The sequence below is a fragment of the Uloborus diversus genome, chromosome 3 (assembly GCF_026930045.1).
Source record: "Uloborus diversus isolate 005 chromosome 3, Udiv.v.3.1, whole genome shotgun sequence".
Taxonomy (NCBI): domain Eukaryota; kingdom Metazoa; phylum Arthropoda; class Arachnida; order Araneae; family Uloboridae; genus Uloborus; species Uloborus diversus.
In genome coordinates, this window is record NC_072733.1 from 55,092,893 (window position 1) to 55,114,684 (window position 21,792).

General features: G+C 33.8%; 1 protein-coding gene across 1 annotated transcript in view; it reads right to left on the bottom strand.

The window, feature by feature from the left end:
- Positions 1-15,567: 15,567 nt before the first annotated feature.
- The window catches only part of LOC129218242 (uncharacterized), a 75,306-nt gene continuing 69,081 nt past the window's right edge, over positions 15,568-21,792 (bottom strand). Inside the window, 1 exon segment of the mRNA XM_054852466.1 lies at positions 15,568-16,031. Within this exon segment, the coding sequence (XP_054708441.1) occupies positions 15,871-16,031 (161 nt within the window). The 3' untranslated portion in view covers positions 15,568-15,870.

The following is a 21,792-nucleotide window of genomic DNA, read 5'->3' on the forward strand; positions in this document are numbered from 1 at the left end:
AACGTGATCTACGTAATTGTTCTTCATCTTTTGTGGTTCCTTGCTCGTATTCATCAAAAACAAGTTGCTGGCCTATAATGAGCAATTACGTAATTTATGCATTGCTCGCAAATCTGTCTGAAAATAGCTGGGAGACGTCAGAAAACACGATGAAGAAGGTGATGTTCATCAATGATGTAGGACACTTTTCTAAATAAGGGGTGATCGATGATTCATTTGAATCTGGAACCAAGGGTGGAGGATATGCACATAATTAAAATTAAAATACAGGGCGAGCCCGCTTATTAGAATATCGGTTAAAAGAATATCCCGCTTAATATAATACATTTTCAATGTACCAAACCAATGTAATGTGTTATTTTTATCCCGGTTTTTGGAATATCCCGCTTATTAGAATATTTTTTCGTGGCAAAAACAGTATTTCTTAAAGTCTCTCATATTTTCTTACAGTGCACACCATCCGATGTGAGAGAGTATTAGGCAGGGGTGCACGTGGACTCAAGTAAAATTTTCTGAAGGCAGTGTGAAATTTTCTGAAACTATGAGGAAGCTCGACCCTTCTCCCTCCCCAGTAAAAACTCTTCAAATTATGCATAAAAAAATCATTTAAATCATAGATAAAAATTATTTTTCAAGTTTTTTTTAATTTTTAAGAATAATTTTTCCGTTTTAGAATGTGTTGTCAACCAAAAAATGTCGGAAATTTCTGAAATTTCGGATCACAAACACCCCTGGTATTAGGGTTCACACATACAGTGGTGTTGCTAATTGTCATAGACTTGGTAATAGAGGCTAGAGACTGAACAGCTAACTTTCTTTTCTAGTCTATCTCTGAATGTTTTGTTTTCAATCTTTTTTGAAGCTAGTAGTCTAACTTCAAGTGCTTTATCACAGTTAACGCAAATTGCAGAAAACCGGTTCTCGTTCCCAGTATTTCTACATTTCTAACTCCATGTGGTGCCTCTTAGTTTCTTTTAGACTAGAATACGATTGTACAATATTACTTTTTAATAAAATTGTTTAGTTATTTCTGTTTACGGAGGAGGTAGAATTGCATTTTCCAAAAATTCTTTAAAATGCGAAAATTTTCTACTTTTACACCCGCCATAACTCTGGAATCGTTCACTCGACAAAATAATGCTTAGAACCATTTTGTTCGTAATTTAGTGTAGATTATTTTGTATATTACACTTTTCGCGCTAAACGCCATAGTTTTTTTAAATATTTCCAAAAAACTGGTAAAAACTACTAATTTACCAACTTCTTTCCCCCCCCCCCCCCCAAAACCCGACGCTGAAAACGGTGTAACTTTTTACCAAACAATATGGGGACAGTATACAACAATTTGGAGTGTACGGGAAACTTTTACTTTGGATGTTGGGGTTCATGTCTAATTGCACTGTACTAATTGTGCCAAATGTTCCCGGCGCCCAATCTTCCCATTTCGTTCGCATTAAAGCTTATGTAGACCCAGATCTATAAATTTTGGACACCCTGCAATAAAATCTGTAAGGCTTCTCCCCAGAGGTCAGCAAGTGTACATTTGTAACGTTAATATTACTTCTTTTTGGAGCATTTAGAACTGTGAGTAGTGTTTAGAAATGTTTGTGTATAGATGCGTGGAAACCCTTTTTATTTCGTTTATCAGGCGGGAAAAGAGATACAAAATAACAAGTGCAACGAATTTCACAGTTGAGACCTTATTTAAAATTTAATTTTAGCCATTGCTATTACAATTTAAAGGATATATCCATATTTCTGAGGAGTTGAAGGTGCGAGGAGGTTCTAACGGAAGTAGGTGTGATGAAAGAGGAGAACAGGAGGGATGATAGTTTGGTAGATACTTGATGAGTAAACTAGATATCATGACTTTTTAAGGCTGAGGGTTTTTGGGTTTAGAATGAAGGCTTTCTTTTTTGTGGGGAAGAGTTAAAGGTTTTCTTGGCGGGGAAATTTTTATAACAGAGTTGTTTTTGCTGAGATTTATCACATCATTTTGCATTGATATTATTACTTTATCTGTATTTTTAGAATTGAGAATTTCAAGTTATAAATATTCAATTGAAACAACGTGAGAAATTGGGCCGTTTAAATTTTATTGCAATCCTTGTATCCTCTCTGTTGCAAAGAAAACTGCTTGTATAATAAAGTACTATATTTTTAAATTATATTGTTTTCAAGTATTTTACAACTTCGCAATAAATTCTATTACAGTTTCTTTATTTGACAGATTATTTAACATTTTCATCAAGTTTTTTTTTAATGTTTTACATCTTGCGGGATATTTTAATCTAGCTTTTCAGTTTTTATTTAATGACTTCTTTTCCTACATAGTGGATTATTTGACGTGATATGGCATAATTTTAATTGTTGAGTGATTTATCTTTCTTTTGATGGAACTTTTTGTCTTGTTTAATACCTACACTGTAAAAAAAAATCCGGAAACGTTTCTGAGTATATCGTGCAGCTGTGGTTCATGAAAGTTTCAAAAACGTTTCTGAGTATTTCGGAATCCTCTTTCTGTAATGTCCAGAAACGTGTCTGAGTATTTCGGAATCCTCTTTCTGTAATGTCCAGAAACGTTTCTGAGTATTTCGGAATCCTCTTTCCGTAATTTCCAGAAAAATTTCTGAGTATTCTGTGCAGCTGTGGTTCATGAAAGTTTCGAAAACGTTTCCGAGTATTTCGGAATTCTCCAAACAATTTTCAAAAACGTTTCCGAGAATTTCGGAATCCTTTTTTTCCTTGATTTTTTCTAAAATATAATTCTTTATTATAGTATTGCATACTATATCAGTTTCAATTCTTTCATATCTAAGAGCAATAATACAAGCAATTTTAGAATCATTCGTGGATTTTTTTTTTTGAATTTCTAATGACAAATAGCATGGTTAACAGCATAACATATGACACCAAGTCCCCCTGCTGGAACCATTCGGGTTGATTCTTCTGTTCTTGCCCTTTTCCAGCTCATCACAAATATAAGTACTTATTCTAAATAGGTTACTGATTTTATTTTTACAGTGTGCGCAAAATGAATTATATATTTTAGTTATTAAAACATTGAACTCTATTACATGATTATTCCATTTCATATATACGAGAATCCCCCCCCCCCCACCATAAGAGTGATGGTGCACCCATAAAATGCTATGAAGCGCCCCCCCCCCCCCTTGAAAAAGCAACATCATATACATTATAAATCAAAGTATCATATAAATTATAAGTCAAATACTTTAATATGGTGTAAAAATACAAAATTATTTTATAAAGTCTTTTTTTTTTTTTTTTGCTTTTGGTAAAATTGAGGCTCGTAAAACGAAAAAAATGAAGACACTTTTAAATACATATATGTATCTATTTGTTAAAGAAATTAATACACATTTAACTAATTTAAAGCGTTTCGCTAATGCAAATATTTAAAGAGATATCGTCATTTAGATAATACTGAAGCACTATGTTCCTAATTACAAGAGATAGTTTTTTTTTTTTTTTACTTCATACAATCTAGCTACACTGTTTACAAGAGAATGAAAACATGCAACCTTAAAGACGAACTATCAAACCTGACAATTTGCATATTATAACATTTAATTCATAATGCTTGATACATAAATAATGTTCAGCCAAATATTAACTGAGATTGACACATAAAAACGAAGTACACAATAACACTTATTTAAAGTTTTTTATAATCTTCAATTCATAAATTTTACAGAATAAAACTAGACACACTTGCACTTTAAATATGTGTTCTATGTAATGTAAAATATTTTCAAATTGCAATAGTTCACAACGAAAAAATGATATTGAAGAAAATAGTTTTTTTTAACGAGATTTATATGAACTAAATCTCTTTAAAGTAATAGAGTTGCAAAGCGACTTACCTATTCGTCGGTTGTGGTCTTTTGCAGGCTTTGGTCACCAAAAAGGTGATTTTTATGACAGAATAAAATTCTGCCAACAAAAATTACCCATTTGGTAGAAAGAAGAAAAGTATCCAAGAAAAAAGTAAATTACCTACACAAGTTATGCGACGCAACGAATTTACATGGCGTCCTCTCGGAAGTTATTTGGTTTTTAATTTCAGTTTGTATTCCTTCCGCGAGCATGCGTCGAGAATTTGCACTTCGTACTTAAAAATAAGTGACATAGCTTCAAATTCAATCTCATGACGATACATAAGCAAGAAAATATAAGACTTTAAAATTATCTTCAGTGAATTCATGCGAGGAACAAAACTTCTACTAATCCCCTTGATGAGTGTTACTTCGCATACATGAGTCAGCACTTGTTTTCATTGCGTGCTTTCGAAAGTTTCAGTTTTGATTTGCTGCTGGACTATAAAATTGCCGTGTGAGCTGCGCATGCGTCGACTCTTACTTTCTTGCTAAACGGGAAAGGTTTTTGATTATAGGAGAAAACTGCGGAGGGCGTACGAATCTGTGTATTAAGGAAAACTTTTTTGTATATTCAGAGAGTTTTCCGAGATTTTTTACAGTGTAGTTTTGTTTAAAAGTTCATAAAAAAGACAAAATAACGTATGTTATGACCAAGCAAAAAAAAAAAAAAAAAAAAAAAAATCCTAAGTCTTTAAATATTTTAAATTTGAATGTGTCAATAGATGTATGCAACTGTACTCTACGTCAAATCGCGGATATCACAAATTTGCCACAGCGACTCCGTATGAGCGCGGATTTAGCTCATTTCAAAAGTCTTGCTTAAATTAATTGCAAAAATTTTGTCTGTTAACAAATTACTGCAAAACACGGATATCCACACACATATTTTATATATTTTAATTCATAATGTGTTATGTTTGTGAAAAATGCATTAATTTAGAAAATAAGCAAACCAATAAATATGTGCTAACCCCAGTTCCCCCCCTTAAATATATCAAAACTGAAAAAAAGGAAGGGGGAAGGAAATTTCGTATCGGCAAAACTTGGGGGGGGGGGGGACAGCATTCTAATCTCATTCATTGTTTCTCTGCTTAAATATAAACAAACAACATAGAATCTTAAAACAGAAAGCCCAATGAGTCCGCGCGCATACACAGTCGCTGTGGCAAATTTGTGATATCCGCGATTTAACGTCTAGTTGCAACTGTTTTTATTAGTCTTGATTGAATTTCATTTCCAAAGACAACTTTTGAATAATTGTTAGATCTTAGATCTGTTCTTGCCTTGCAATTGCAGTCAGAGATTAACAAAACCTTTAAACTGAGAGTAAGTAGACAGGAATTTAGGGGAAATTAGTGATTTTCAAACTTTAATTACTCCAGCCCATGATGTCCCTGGGGTTTGAATTTTTGTATACGACCTCAATGCCCCCCCCCCCAAGAATATGTATATAAAAAATCATTACCATAGCCCCCGGGGGGCTTCTACAGAACTCCGGGAAGGTACGATCTGGGGGGGGGGGGGTAAAAATAAGGGGGAGGGGGGTCAAATGGAACATCAGTAGAGCAAAAGGAATGCGTGTGCGAAATTTCAGCTCGATTCCTCTGCTCGTCTGGGCTGTAGCCCTGTCAAAGAAAGCGAAAACTTTTTTGAACAGCGATTTTCTAACTTAAATTTCTCCTCCCCCTGATGGTCCTGGGGATTGTATTTTGGTTTATGTCTTCAGGGGTCACTAGAGATTGAGTATACCAAAAAACAACTCCGTGGGTCTTCATGGGGCTGAGATACAGAAGAGTGAAAAACCCAGAAAACCCCAACTTGTTCTGTCGTGTCACCTGTTCTTGGTCGCTTTTATTTTCTTTCGTCTTTCTTGGAGGTGGATTTGCTTTGTTGGCTGCTGACGTTTGGTTTTCTTGGCGGTCGGGACGCTCCTGCGTCCCGTGATTATAAATTATAAATCTGTGTACATGTGTATTATACATATTTAAAAAAAACCAAACAATTCGTGTCGTGAATGCTGAAACTGAGTCAAAAATTGCCGACTCTGGTGAATTTGATGATTAGGCACTGGGCAGTGCCGTACTTACACACTCGGTAAAAGAAGCGCCCTGAAGATGCACGCTCAAGGGAACAGTCGGCGAAAGAATGCTGAATGATCGTGTTTGCTGTATGTAGTGTGAGCAAAATGAAAATGAATGTAAATAAAGATCCTATTCATTATTTTCTCTTGCGCAAAGTACCCAAAAGGTTAGATTTGCAACTTTGAAATATGAAAATGCTACCTTTTTTTTTTTTTAAATCAATTAATAAAAGCTTCGAAAATCCGAAACATTGAAAATGCCGACTTAAACTGATTTTGCCAACTGGATGAAATCTCTGGGAGGGCGAGACACCCCCTCACCTCCCCTTATGGCGATGGTCCTGTGTGCAACTAATTTATTACATCTCTATGACAAAGTTCCCATGGCTTTAGACAATAAGAAGCCTGTAGATGGTGTTTACATTGATTTTCAAAAAGCTTTCGAGAAGGTACCGCATGTTGCTCTACTTGGCAAATTAGCTGACATAGGAATAGGAGGGAAAATTTTCATTTGGGTAAAAAACTGGCTGACCGGAAGGAAATAAAGGGTAATTGTAAGGGGTACTTATTCTAAATAGAGTGTGGCTTTGAGCGGGGTTCCTCAGGGATCGGTGTTAGGGCCTGTTTTGTTCATTGTTTTCATGAACGATACTCACAAAAATATTTCTGGGAATATGAATTGTTTTGCTGATGATGTCAAAGTTATGGGGATTGAAGAAAATGAAGAACAAGCAAATCAGTAGCAAGAGGATCCAGATCATATTACGGAGTGGGCTGATAAATAGGGCATGGCTGTTAATGTTGGGAAATGTCAAGTGCTATGTTTGGGGCATGGAAGTAAGTGTACAAGTTATTATTTACCTGGTTCAGTCATTAGTCAGGCAGAAAAAGTTACTGATCTGGGCTTCTTAATAAGTCAGGATTTAAAGTTTAGTCAACAGTGCAGCATAGGTAGTAACAAAGCCAATAAGACACTTGGGTTTATCAATAGATCTATTTCAAACAATTCTAAAGTTCTTCTGCCCTTATATAGAAGTTTGGTAAGACCTCATTTGGAGTATGCTGTTCAGTTTTGGTCTCCTTATCTTAAGAAAGATATTAATGTATTGGAAAGGGTTCAAAGGCGCGCTACAAGGCTAATAAATGGACTTTCTCATTTAGACTACGATTCCAGGCTTAGAATGCTAAAAATTTAGTCTTGAGCAAAGAGACCGAGGGGACATGATTCAGTTGTTTAAATTTATTAAAATGAAAGATGTTACAGGGATAAAGTTTAGCACTAAAAACAGGACAAGGGATCATTGTTTTAAGCTATTTAAATCTCAGGCTAACATGGATATTAGTCCAGTCAAATTAGGTCGAAAAAGGGTCGAACCTGGACATTCAAAAAAGAAAAAAAGAATGTGCACCTATACCAAATTGTTCAGTATCATAAGCAGATAACGTACCAGAAAGTCCCAAGAGTTTGAGCGTCGGGTTTGGGAGTTATGGAGGGGCAGAGAGGGGGCTCAAAATGCAGATTATTGCTTTATTTCAGCTGTATTTTTAACACTATTCGTTTTATTGAAACGGTAATTGAATATAAGTTGAATATGGAACAAATTACAAACACTGCAAGTACTATTCTTACACACATTCGTCATTACGGGGGGAGTTGACCCCCCCTCCCCTTCGGATTTTGAGATATATACATTGTACAAATGCAAAAGTTTCATTGCAGGTATTTTATTATTTTTTATGACATTTTCCAGTGTATTCCCTTTGCCCCCCCCCCCCCTCCCATGAGTAAATGAAATGACGGGCCTAATCATACGTATCTGAATCCCAAATAACGTTGACACTTATTTGTTCATCGAATAAGAAAAAAATTCCGAAGTGCATTCTCTTTGGATTTTTTAAAGAAGTGCTATAGATTCATTTTTGCCGATGAATATTATGCTAAGAAAATTAATAGTAATCCTATATTTAAAGTGTTTTTTTTTTTTTCAGTTATAAATTAAAATGGCGTAGAGACGGCATTGAAATTTAATTCTCCTGTACGCAGGCTCGAATCTATGTACCCGCAGACCCAGCAATGCGGGGGCCTGCTGGGGAGGGAGGGCGGTAAAGGGGGGGGGGCTTTAAACCAAAAAACTTTAAAAAACTAAATAAAAACCAATACTTCAAATTTAAAAGCTAAAGATGTTTTTGTAATCTTTTAGTGAAAATTTGAGGAACTATAGAGAATCTAAACACTTAGTATTACTTATGAACTTTAGCGAACCTTAATTAATAAAAATAGTTTAACAGGAGTCACCAAGTTGTGAATTTGAAACAAATTCCTTTTAATAATAAAATATACTATGCACAGAAATAATCATTAGGAATCCTCAAAGTTTTAAAATATAGAAACGAAAGCGCGCACACACACACATCGGTTCTAAAAATTTGAAGGACAAAAACAGAAGAAAATTTGGTGGTCTGGCGATTGCAGTTTTTGCATTGTAGGTACTGCTCTGTACGTCTGTTTTTGGGTCTCAGTGTGAATCGGATGTCGGAATGAATGTTGAATGTATAAAAAAGGTTAGTTTCTGAAATCTGAAAGGTAAGACGTTGCGCCGTAAGCGCAGGGCTTGATTACCCAAAAGGCTCGGGAAGCTAAAGCTCCCCCTCAGAATTTTCAGGAAGCCCAAAAATTACTGAAAAAATGCTTAAAAATTTTAGGTTCAGCTTTTAAAGGTATTGCAAACATTAGAACTGGTTCGATCAAATTTGGCCGAACTATTACAATGTACTTTCATAACAATTTTGTGACAAGAAAAATCTGTTTCAGCAACTAAAGACCCTTTATTGTTTAGAATTTCAGTGAAAACGTATGTAATTTACAAAAATTCTATCAGTCGGGTAGGAGGAAAGGTTAAACATTGATCTGAATTTTGCTGTGTCACTTTTAAAAATAACACATCTAGCAACAGTGAATTTTACTTAAATGTGCGTTGAATTTTTAGAAAAACTTCCAACACAGAGTTTGTGAGGCCCTGAAATGAGAAGGAGCTTTCCCACTTCAGAGGTTAATCGGGGCCTGCTTAAAGTCTTCTATAAAAATAATTTGTGTTTTCTCTTCACTTTGCAGATTTGCCGCTTCTATTTCTATAACTTCTGTTGAGTGCAGAAAGAAAAGTAAATGCATTGTTGGCATTTTTCAAGTTTGAATTGCTTTTCTCCTTGGAACATTTTCAAAAGTAAAAACAGACTTTTGCTTCCAAATGTATAATATGTTATGTTTCTGAAAAGGTTTAAGAAAAAATTACATTTTACTTTCATTTAAAAAAGGAAATGACAAAGAATCTCTGATTTTTTAAAAACCTTTTTTTTTTTTTTTTTTTTTGGCAAGAGCAAAAATTATACTTGCAAATCTCCACCCCCCTCTCTTCCTGTAGTTGAAATACTAGCAAGTATGTCCCTAGCGGTGCTGCTTCGGTTCTAAAAGTAGCCATCAATTTTTGACACTTGGATTCTATCATTTACGGAAGTTCAGTGTACTATTTTCGCTCAACGTTTTTAATTGAGATCGTTCATAATCTTTCAGTATTTCAGACTAACAATCAATCGAATGCTGATGAATAATCAATTCTTGTATCGCAGTCAAAGTTCGACAAAGTGTGTTTAACGTCTGTTCTTATCTTTTTACATTTCAATCCGACCCGCTTCTGTTCTTCCTGGGGACATAACATAAATATATTTTCTCTTTACTTCAAGAAAAATGTAGGTTTACACTTTTGAACTTGCATTTCCATTAACGTGCTACTTTAAAAGAATGTAAAAACCTTTTTGTCTCCAAATTAAGGTATTTCTGTGAAAGTTTTGCTTACAAATGAAATTGAAGAACAAAATTAAAATATTGAAAAAGCCGCATTGCGGTACATTCTTCCGTGGTCCTAAAAAATTTGTCCCGAATGTATGACTATAATGTTAGCAAAAGAAAAATGAGCTAAAATGGCAGAAAATGTAAAACGTGAAATAAAATCGGGAAAAAAGTGACACACTAAATATGTGTTTTTGTTACAAGCATATAATTCCCATTATTTAAATTATGAAATTCTAACTAAGAAGTTAAACGTCATTCATACAAAATCCAGCGTCTTATAAACTCGGCCAATGAAGAGTTAAAGACGTGGTTTAATCAATGAATAACCAGGAAATTAAAACCTTTTATGAAATTTTGAAGACTGAATAATAAAGAAGTAAAGTGTTTCAATTATCAAAACTAAACATTTTTGAACGAATCGTTCAAATTACGGTAACACATGGTGAGGAACAAGACAAAGCTACAAACCACATGAAACCTAAATCTGGATCATGTTTTTAAAAAATTTCCCTGCATTCAATTTAATCTGGTACAATATTTGTCAGAAATAGACATTGAAATGTCTGAGAAACACGTCAAAAATTTGTATTTTGACCCGATTTAGTCCGTCATTTCATTAACCTGGGGGGGGGGGGAGGAGGGGTAGCAAAGGGAATGTACTCAAAAAATGTTATTTTAAAAACAGTAAAACACGAGCAAGGAAACTTTTTCATTTGTACAATGCATACCTCAAAAATGGGGGGGGGGGATCCCCCCCCCAAAGACAGATCTTTGCAAAAAATATAACTTGTAATATTAGTTATATGTACCATACTCAACTTTTATTCAATTTCCCTTTGATTAAAACGAATAGCGTTGGAAATACAGCTGAAATAAAGCAATAATCTGCATTTTGAGCCCCCTCTTTGCCCCCCCATAACTCCCAAACCCGACGCTCAAACTCTTGGGACTTTTTGGCACGTTATCTCCTCATGGTACTGAACAACTTGGTATAGGTGCACATTCTTTTTTTTGAATGTCTGGGTCATGACCTAATTTGACTGGACTATATTTGAAAAAATTATTATTTTAGCAAGGTAGTTGAACCTTGGAACAGTTTACTGGAAGCGGTGGTAATGAGCAAGGGAGTAGATAGTTTTAAAAGAGCCATTGATCTTCACTGGGGATTGTAAATTGATGAGGAACAGCGTAGCTGGGTGCAGAGCCTGTTGCTGGTCGTCACTTTTGTATTTGTATTATGAAGAAAAGTTAACAAAAGAAAATCTTAGGTTTTGGACACGTTTTCGTAGCGTCGTAGTTCAAAGCTATAGTTCGTAGAAACTACGATTTTTTCGTAGCAGTTGGCAGCTCTGGCTATGGGAACAGATGGCAGGGCACTTCCACGTGCCGAAAGACAACTTCGACTACCGTGATCTTATGTGAAACCGAAATAAGGAACGCCTAGCACCATCTGCTCAAGGTCGCAAATATTAAACTTATCAAAGTGAATTCCGTTTCTACTCTCTTGTTACATACTCTGTTGCTGTAATGAGTAAAACATATGTGTCTATGGATCAAATGCATCTAAAATAACAAGCTGATGTGTGAATCACGACTTCCTTTTACTCCAATTTAATGTCATTTCCCCATTACTGGCAATTTTTATGCGATTCAATAGTTTACTCTCTAAATATCACCAAAAGTGGCCAAATTGAAACAGATTTAAAAAAAAAAAAAAAAAAAGGCCGCCCAAAATGGCGATATATTGCTAAGTGTCCGCCAAATTATAACACCACTTGAGTTTACATCGAAATTAAGGATGATCCCCCCCCCCCCCCAAAGGGCAAAAGACCCCTTTAGAAACACCCGAAATGCAATCAAAAGGGGGGGGGGGGGTGCACAACTAGACCCCACCACCAAATTTCAACTTTCTAGGTCTTACCGTTCGAGTTATGCGACATACATACGCACATCCGCCACGAGAAAACTCTTAACTCGGGAATCGTCAAAATGGATGTTTCGCGTGTCTATACGTTCTTAGGCACTTATTCACGTCTGGTCGAGTCTAAAAAAACTTAATACTTATTCGGGGATGAGTAAAATGGAAATTAAGGTAGATTTTTGAGTGAAAATTTTTTCGCGAATACAATACTTTTTATTTTGTAAAAGGAAGTAAAAATGTAGCAAATTTATAACTGCTATAAGATAGCCTATATAATCCAAAAGGTATAAATGAAATTTCTTAAAATTGGAGGGTGATAGAAAATTTTTACTAATATACTCTTTTTCAGCACCTTGAGTTATGTAAGAAACATCCAAAGTACATTGAGGAACAGAAAATTCGTTAACATTTGTTTTTCAGTGTTATTATTTGGAGATTCATCTTTCTTTTTTTAGGATCTTAGGTGTATTTATGGAGGGTTGCGTTCAATTTATTCGAGAATTTTTCTTTTGCCGTTTTCTTTCTGTAAGAAAGATTATTTTGATGGGAAATTGTACAGTATTTTTCTCCAATTGAAGCCTGATTGTTGAACAATGCGTCACATGATATAACTTATTTTCGAGGTAGACCGTGTAAAGCCGGGCAATGCAACTAGTACATAATAAAAGGAGCTTATGGTTCCTTGTTTATTTCTTCAAAAAATTAGTCTAAACTTGAAAATACGAGAATATGAGTACTGTCCCTAATAATTTGGCCATCCACTGTGTATATGTATACTGAAATTCATACAAATTTAACTTATTTAAAGCGTGGGAAGTTTCTTGCTAATGCAAGTATTTTTTAGAAATATCAGCATTCATAGAATACTGAGCAGCTGGGTTTCTCAATACGAAAGATGTAATGCTTTCAATTTCTTTACTTTCTGAAAATGAGATTTATTGAACAGCCTTAGTTCACAGTTTTTCACAATACAGTGGACTCTATTCTGAACACTCATGGGTCCAAACAAAAGTGTTTCGATTATGGAGGTGTGCACTGTAGAGGGAGAATGGATAACATACAGCACTAGAACATAGTTTAACTGAGGTTTCTCTTAAACAAGCCGATAATTACACAATGGACAGAACACAGGAAATTGTACAAGTAGTCGATCCTCCACTGGATGTCAGTGATGCTTGAGAGTGAGGATTAGGTCTCGAAAGATTCAAAGAGGAAGTTACACCGAGGGTGTCAAGCTCTAACAACTGCTCTGAAATATTTAGAGCCGAATTCATATGATGCCAATCGAAATTTTGTTGCTTAAAAAATTGCATGATCGGGCAGCTATTGACAGAAATTCAGGACTTTTTACAAAGAAAGGCAACATACTTTTCAAATATATAATGTAAATTTGATCAATAAAATATTTTCCGGATTTTTTTTAAATGCATCTTTCAATATTGGCATAGTAAAAAAAAATCAGTTGACTAAATGCTTTCTACAAGTTTTTCTTATTTTAGGTTTTTAACTGTAAAACATTACTTATATGTTCATTTTCAGGCCTGGATCTATAAATTTTGCCCCCCCCCCCCCCCTTGCAACAAAACCAGCAGGTCCCTCTTTACAGGTCAGCAGTGTATATTTCCACCATTAATGAGTGTTAGTGCTAGTTTTTTTTTTTTTTTTTTTCAATTTCTTGGGCCGTTGGGCTCCTCAAGGACGTGGTTCCGCCCCCCACTCCGGTGTTTGCAGGTAAGCAGGCGGGACTGTTCATTTTCATCTTTTAAAAATATACTATTGTATTTTTAATTAATAATTTAAAAACTTTCGATCCTGAAAAGTTTTTACATGAAGTTTCTATCAACCGAGATTTCTGACACACGAGGCACTATCAATCCCAATCCGCTTGTTGGATAATTAAGGTTCTACTGTACACAAGTAAATTAATGCATTAAATAACTTTCCTTTTTTTTCCTGCTTACTTATGCCGGGTAGTGGATTTATTTGCCCAGTTTGAATATAAAGGTTAATACAATATCTGACTAAACATAGCGAGACCTGGATTCTTTCCTCTCATTTGGTTTATTCGAAAACTTTTACACAATGTTAAGCAATAAAGAGAGAACACAGAACAATTATTGGTACATTGCCTGAAAAAATGGGTAATTTTTATTTTTGCATTGTGTAAACTGGAGAAGAGTACATGTTATTGAGTTATAAAAGCTTTTTCAGAGTGATGCTCTGTTTATCCTTTTTTTTGCTCATCAGAGAGTGACAGCTACTCTACCTTTTCCACATAGCACTGAAAATTTTAAGTGAAAGTGAAGCTTTGGTCCATGCAATTACTCATTCCTATCTCAATTTTTTTCAAATTCTTCAGAAGAATTTTGTGTGTTGAGCATTAAAAAATTATGGTTATTTATGATGGTTATAGATCAATTTTCTTTTAACTATGACCACTTTACCCCACCCCAGGTCAGGTCTTTAACACATATGAAAAAGAAAACGCCATTAAACTATTCAAATAATTTTTTTTTCTAAAAATTCAGTGCAGCCAGTGTTCATTATTAACATGACGTAAAATAACAAAAAAATTTAGTTTTAAACGAAATTCTTTAATATATTATTTATCTAAGTTAAAAAACCTGGATTTTCTGACCACTTTACCCCACCAGTCACTAATTGATAATAAAAAAGATTTAAATATCGGATGACATGGAATAATTGTAAAATAAAAAAGGAAAAAATATGAGACTGTTAAACGATGCTTTACAGGAAAAATTCCGAAAACAAAAAAAGTACTTACCAGTTATTTTCTGTTTACCAACACACACAAATATTAGTATGGATTACAGTTACACACATTCTGACTAATCTTATAGCCCATGCTGGAGGTTTGAATTAAGTTTTAAATTAAGTCTTTACTAAAATTTCGTGCACTGGCTATATTTTATCCTTTTTCTAATCTTAAAAGTAAAAAGGTTTTCTATGCATCTACAGAAAAACATTTGTAAACACGCCTTCTTATTGTAAATACTCCAAATGAATCCAAAATAATGAATGAATCGAAAGTGCAAAGCAAAAAATTGGCTTCAAATATTCTGGCGCCATCGGATGGCAGTATTTTTGTTTAACAAAAAATAAATTTACCAAAATAAGAAAAAAAGCCGATTTTTAAAGAATTTGATTTACTTAAATTTTTTTTTTGTGCTGATGTGTGATGAACACTTTAATGATTGCTTGAGTAAGTTGAATTTAAAATATATTTGTGCGAGTCTTTATACTTTTTCAGAGAATTCTTAAATACATTTGGGGTATTGCTAATGAATTTTCACTCTACACAAAAATATGAAAGTAACAGAAAAGTATAGTTCTCATAAAACGCACCAATCACAAGGCATTAATTTGTTTTTAAGTATCAGATTAGAAAAAACGCCCCTAGATTTCAGTAGTTTTTCAACTTATGTGCATATCTCTCTATTAGTTTAAGAATTATATAGCATTTTGTACTTGCAGTTTTTGACTAAGCACAACTTAAGGGGGGGAAAATATTTCCGCTTGTGGCTTTTTAGTTCCTTTAGTATATATTTCACCTCATATAAAATTCGAAAAAATAAAAAAGGTCTAGCAACCCATGTTTGTCAAAATTTTGTGGAATGACCCCTAGATTTTGCAATTATTTTTTGTAATATTCTGCTATCACTTGGTAGGATTTACTTACAGATAAAAGAAATAATAACTTATCTTATGATTTCCATATTGTTGTATGGGCGAAAATAAGTGCTGCTGTACTATAAATGTTGAAATGAAATCAATAAAACTAGAGTAGTGTGTGAAAATTTAATATATACAATATGCTCTGTGAAACAAAATCTAAATAATATGTCAATAACATTGCATAAAATCTTACTAAAATTTTGGAAATTTTTCAATAGATAGAAAGAAAATTTCAGAATACTTTTACATAAATATTAAAATATATGTACATTTGAGAAGATGTAAAAAATCTTCACATTAACTTAATGTATCACAATGTATCACAAAGGAAAAAAGTCTTGCTTTTTCCAGAATTCCACAACTAATCTTGAACAAACAAGGAACAGAGTAAATTTGAAATTCCGAGTTCATTCCATTTCTGTCTTCAACCAACACATCTAGGTAAGGCTAAAATGTTTTCCAAGTTGAAATATTTTACCACTACAGCTACAGCAGTATTTTGTACCATGTTATGATCATGATACAGAGTTGAAGAAACTGTCAGTACATCAAAAGATGTATCCAAACCATCAGCAACTGCTACAACTAAAATAAACATTGATTAAAACAAGTCATTAAAACCATGTAGGAAAAAACATAGTAATTATTGTCATTTAATATATTTAACATACATTAAATGAAAGTGATAATTTCACATTAGATAATTAAGTGTTTAAAGAGAAAATTAAATGCTTACTCAAAAATGCACAAATATGCAGTCAAGCAAAGATTTAACTCTCCCCCCTTTAAAGCCTAATTCCTACTAAATCAACACACTTGTGCCTAAACAAATTTTCATTATAGGATTTTTAATACAAGCAATCCATTAAGACATCAATCAATGTCCTATCCCAAGAAAGCTTCCCCCCCCCAAAAAATTTTTTTTGTTTTACTGTAGAATAAAAATCCATAGTAATTTTCATCGAGAAAATGAAGCATAATGAATACCATACACTCATATAAGTTGAGAACTCAATTTAAACAAAAAGGAGACAAAAACTGGGGGGGGGGGGGTTTCTTATATACCCTATGATACGACAGCATGTGAGGGCCAAGGCCTACTGTGCCCAACTCAATTTTCCTAATCAGGGACTCTAGGCTGCGAGGCAGATAATCTAGTTAAGTGGTCAGCCTAACACGGAACCCCTAGTGTTTGGTTCAAAGGCACAGGGTTCATAACTCAATTTTGAAAATTAAAAGTAAGGAGTTTAAGGAGTTTTGTAGGAGTTCATTTTACTTTTTAAGGACTAGTTTTTTGTTTCAAGATGCATTTTTTAAAATGTATTTCAGAAAAAATATGTACAACTGTAATATTAATTATTTTTGCTTTCATACAATGCATGGAATGGACAAACATACTAAATTTATATAGTCGACGCTCGATATAACGACCATCTCCGTCCCAGGGAAAAAGGTCTTTATAACGAGTGGTCGTTATAAGAGGTATAAATTAAAAAAATGTACACCGTCATCATGCATGTTCAAGTAAATGCCCAAATGTTTTTTATCATAGGAATTTTTAGAAAAGTAGTGTGCAAAATATTATGACATAATATTAAAGAAGTTTTAAAGTAGAAAATATAGGGAGGAAAATGTTACACACTTTCAGATCTACTACTACTACCACAACAATTTCTAAAGATAAAACCAGAAACAGAGGTCTGCCTTTTTAGCAGACGTGATTTTTGCAAAACATTATTTTCTGTTTCAGATATAGGTGATAAATTGTGTTTCTCTTGCTTTCCAAAGAAACATTTAAAAGTCCCTCGAGAACCCCAAATCTTTAAAAAATACTAGATTCAAACACCAAACTACCAATACATCTGTCAACTTCCTTTTCTTAGGAATCTGGAATTTTCTCGATTTTTCCTCCCATTATTTTTTCTGTGCTAGCTGTGGTGAATGGTAATCCCCCCCCCCCTCTTAAAGTTAGATTTGACACTGAAAACTTCAGGCAGGTGTCCGTAAACAATAATCAATGTAATTTTAAGCTACAAATTTGTTTTATTGGAAAGACCAAAAGAAATAGCTTCCGCTGATTCGGTCGCTGTATTGGATTAGACGATACAGAACGGTCGTTATAACGAAAGCAAATTAACATAGAGTTTATAGGAACAAAGTTGGGACTTCTACCACTGGTCGTTATAATGGGACGGTTTTTATAATGTGTGGTCGTTATAATGAGCGTCGACTGTAGTAAAATATGTATTTACTGCTTCTTAGACTTGAGCTGCTTTGGAATCAACCTCAAATACGAGGGGGGGGGGAACATTGTTGAAATATGTTTTATTTTGAAAATAAATTTAAAAAAAAGTGATGTGACTGAAAATTAGATTTTCTGAAAAACAAAACAGGTACTAACAATTTCCTAACCAAAAAAAAAAAAAAAAAAAGACTTTAAATTAAAAAAAAAATCTTGACTTTTTTTTAATCAAAAAAATTACAAACCCTGCCAACTACAGATGTTATGTATGTATTAAAACACTTAAAGAAGTTGAAACAAAAATAAATTTCAACCAGTAATCCCGTACTTACTTTCTGACACTTGACTCAAAGAGCATGAATTTCATTAAAAAAATTTCAATTTAATGATTTTAATAAAAATACAAATTAACATAATTTCTTTGCCTCAATCATACAAATCATAGTAAGCATCATAAATGCAAAAAATCTTATATCCATAGCAGATGCAAAGAGATTGCGATTTTCAAAATGAACTCGTTAAAAGTATAAAGAACAGCACATAACAGAATGTATTTAAGTAAATTATTTTAGAATTGCATTTTAGAGCTCTACAATAAACGTGTTATTAATAACAATCGACGTAATTGAAGAAAAAATCAAACTAAACCATCGACTTAGATTTTAACTTTCTGACTCTCATAAAGGGCACAAAATTAAGCTTCAAAATTTTAACTGTGTGAGTTTTATAGAAATAAAAAGAAATTTCATTTATTTGCCCTCCATAAACGCATAATAAGCATCAAAAATCACAAAAATTCAACTTTTATATTGGATGCAAAGAGATTGCTTTAATTAAAATCAAAGCATCAAAAGTCTAAAAATGGCAAATAAAAAAATTTATTAAAGGAAAAAAAAAAGAAAAAATTTAGAATGGTACTTTAATAAGTCTAAAAGATATTATGTTATTTATAACAACATAAGCGTCAGAAATTTGGAAAAAAAAAAAAAAAATCAGATGTGGGGAAGAAAATAGTCTAATGAAAAATTTGGATTTCTTGTATTAACAGACAAAAAAATAGTGGGATTCCGGTAAAATTCGGTATAACGTAATCACTCGTATCGGCAATAGAAGAAAATCTTTAAGGTGATGTAAGAATAAAAAAATAAGGAGTTTGTAAGGGGATAATAGCAAAACTCAGGAGGTTTAAGGGCCCTTATTTACTTTTCTTAAAAAGCAGGAGTTTATAAGGAGTTTGTAAAGAGCGCACGAACCCTGAAGCATGCTTGGTAGGGTCTGGTGGGGTAAAGTGGTCATAAAATCGTACATTTTCAACTTTGGTGGATAATAAATACAACAAATTGTTTAAACACTTCAACTTTTTTTGTTTTTATTTAACATTGCATTATTAAAGAACACAGTACATTGAAGTTTAGAAAAAAAAAATTTAATTAGTTTTTATAACAGTCTTTTCCCTTTGTATTTATGACCACTTTACCCCATGGGATGGGAGAAAGTGGTCATAGCATGGGGTAAAGTAGTCATAGTTAAAAATAAATGCTAAACCATATTAAATGACCCTAATATTTGTATATTTCAGTTATTTTTATGGTTACAAGTATATGCACTAATATATGTGTGTATTTATGAGTATATACGTATCGTGTAAACATGAGTAATCACGTTCATATATGAGTAGATACCGTGTATACCCGAGTAGTTACATGTATAGCAGACGTATATATGCATATATGTACAAGTGTACATGTGGGTATATACATAAGTGTACATAAATGTATATATGGGTATACACGAGTTAATTCGTGGATGCATCCAGTGCGTGTTTGTACGTGTCTACTCATGTATATACATGTATTATATGGAAGCACGAGTATATACGTATGTATACGTGTGAACACAATTAAAAACCTGAAAAGACGTATATACGTACATTAACGTGTATACACCAGCACATATATGCATTCACGAGTATATACGCTTTATATACATGTATGCCTACAGAGTGAATTCAAGCTCTTGAGCAAAAATCTAAGGGGTGTGAGAGCTGAGGATAAAAAGCAAAGAATAATAAGGAGCTTATGGTCGCTGACGCGCTACAGCACACAAAGCCAGAAACTGATGGATGCAAAACAGGTCAAAAAATTTTTACACAAAGATGATTTTACTCAAAATTTTAGTTTTTAAGAAATATTTAGAGCACTTGTTAAAAGTTACGGCCCGTAGTAGTTCTAATACACGCATCGCAACAAAAGCGCAGCGACGGATGAAAGTTTTTCAAAAGTCTCGTTATTAAAACAGAGAGTGCTTTGTGATTGAGACGCATGTATTACAGCTGCAGGTCACAAATTTCTTCAATCGCTTTAAAACTTTCTTACGACCTAAAATGTTGTGCAAAATTGTCTTAGTGAAACAAATTTGTGACCTGTTTTGCATCCATCAGTCTTTGGCTTTGCGTGCATGTAGTGCGTCAGCATTGTGTTTGTGACCATATGTTCCTTGTGATTCTTACTTCTTATTGTCCCCTCTAACACCTTTTAAAAATTTTCCCAAGAGTTTAAACTCACCCTGTATACTTGTATGTCATATGCTTGTATGTAAGTTAGGGTGTTCCAAGATATAATGGTGAAAAAAAAAATTTGTGAAATCGAATACGCATACCCTCCAAATTTTTTCCATTTCACCTCAGAAACATGAAAAAAAAGTTTCATTGCAATAAAATAACGGGAACCCGTGCCGACTTGAGGTCAAAGTTGGACCTGAAATCCTGTACGGCAACTACAGTGGAAAGATTGCTAACTGCATAATTCCTTACTACACGCGACATCAATTTATTTGAAGCAGATATTTACAACAATATTAGACTAAAAGAAACATTACTGCACATATTTTTAATTCAATGTTTGCTTTTTGTAGTCAGGATAGAGCTTCCGCTGCTCTTGAACGCAACGTAACACAGATTGTTTTTGTTCCTCATCAGCTGTTAGCAAACAATGAAAGTCCTGCATCATTTTTACAGCTCTTTCAGCTGCATCGTTTACTGCATTAAGCATTGAGAGTCTTTTTCACATCAAGGAATGAAATATTATTGACCATACCATAAAAGCGGGATCAATTTTTGTACAGCAGCTTTTGAGATAATTGGGTCCACATTTTTGTACACTTTTATCAAAAAGCACAAATCTTTGTTGGGTGCTTTGACTGTCAAAATACATTGAAGCCATGGTTTCACGTATATTGTCACTACAAACAAGCAATGCTTCATTTTCCTTCGTATCTAATTTTAGTTGTGAACTAAATAAAATAGTTATAGTTTTAGGGAGTAAATCACTCGAGCCATCCATCGAGCTTTGTGCATGGCTCCCGGTGGTCTTATTTTAAATTCATTTTTTGTATCTCCACCTAAAAATATGATAGGCAATTTTATAAACTCTTGATAGTCATATTACTAAGTTTAGCACAGACTAAATTTTCCAATTTAGGGCACAGTTCGGAACAGCTCCGCAGCTCCTCCATAGCACTGTATTTTAGTGGGATAGATCAGTTCATATATATGACGGCGGCAAGCAAAAGAAAGCATTTCTCTATCAAATTTTTGCTCAAGAATAGCGCAAGAACCACTTAAAGGACCTGTTCTGGAAGCTGTAGTATCACAACAGAGAGTTTTAACTTTGTCTTCGAGATTCCAATCTAAAACTGCCTTTCAAACAGCCTTTGTTTGTTCTTTTCCTGTGGAATTATCTAGTTTAGACTCAGCAATGAGTTGTTCCGTTACATCCATATAAAATAACTTTAGATAAGCGATCTTCTTTTGATTTTTGACCACTGAAAGCAGGCAACAGTTTCATATCCCAAGGTAAATTCACAACAGATGCTACCTCGTACTGAAAACCAATTTTTCTTCTTTCCTCGTGCTCCTTCCGCTTTTCAGTTCGAATTCTTTGAATTGAATATTTACCTATGGGACATTCATCAATGTTACACTCAAGTGCGTCAATAGTAGCTTCAAGAATAAACACATAATCTTGTATACTTGGACACCTGTCCAATGCAGCAACCGACTTTGGAGTAATAAAATCGCTCCTCATTACATATTTACTTGTTCCA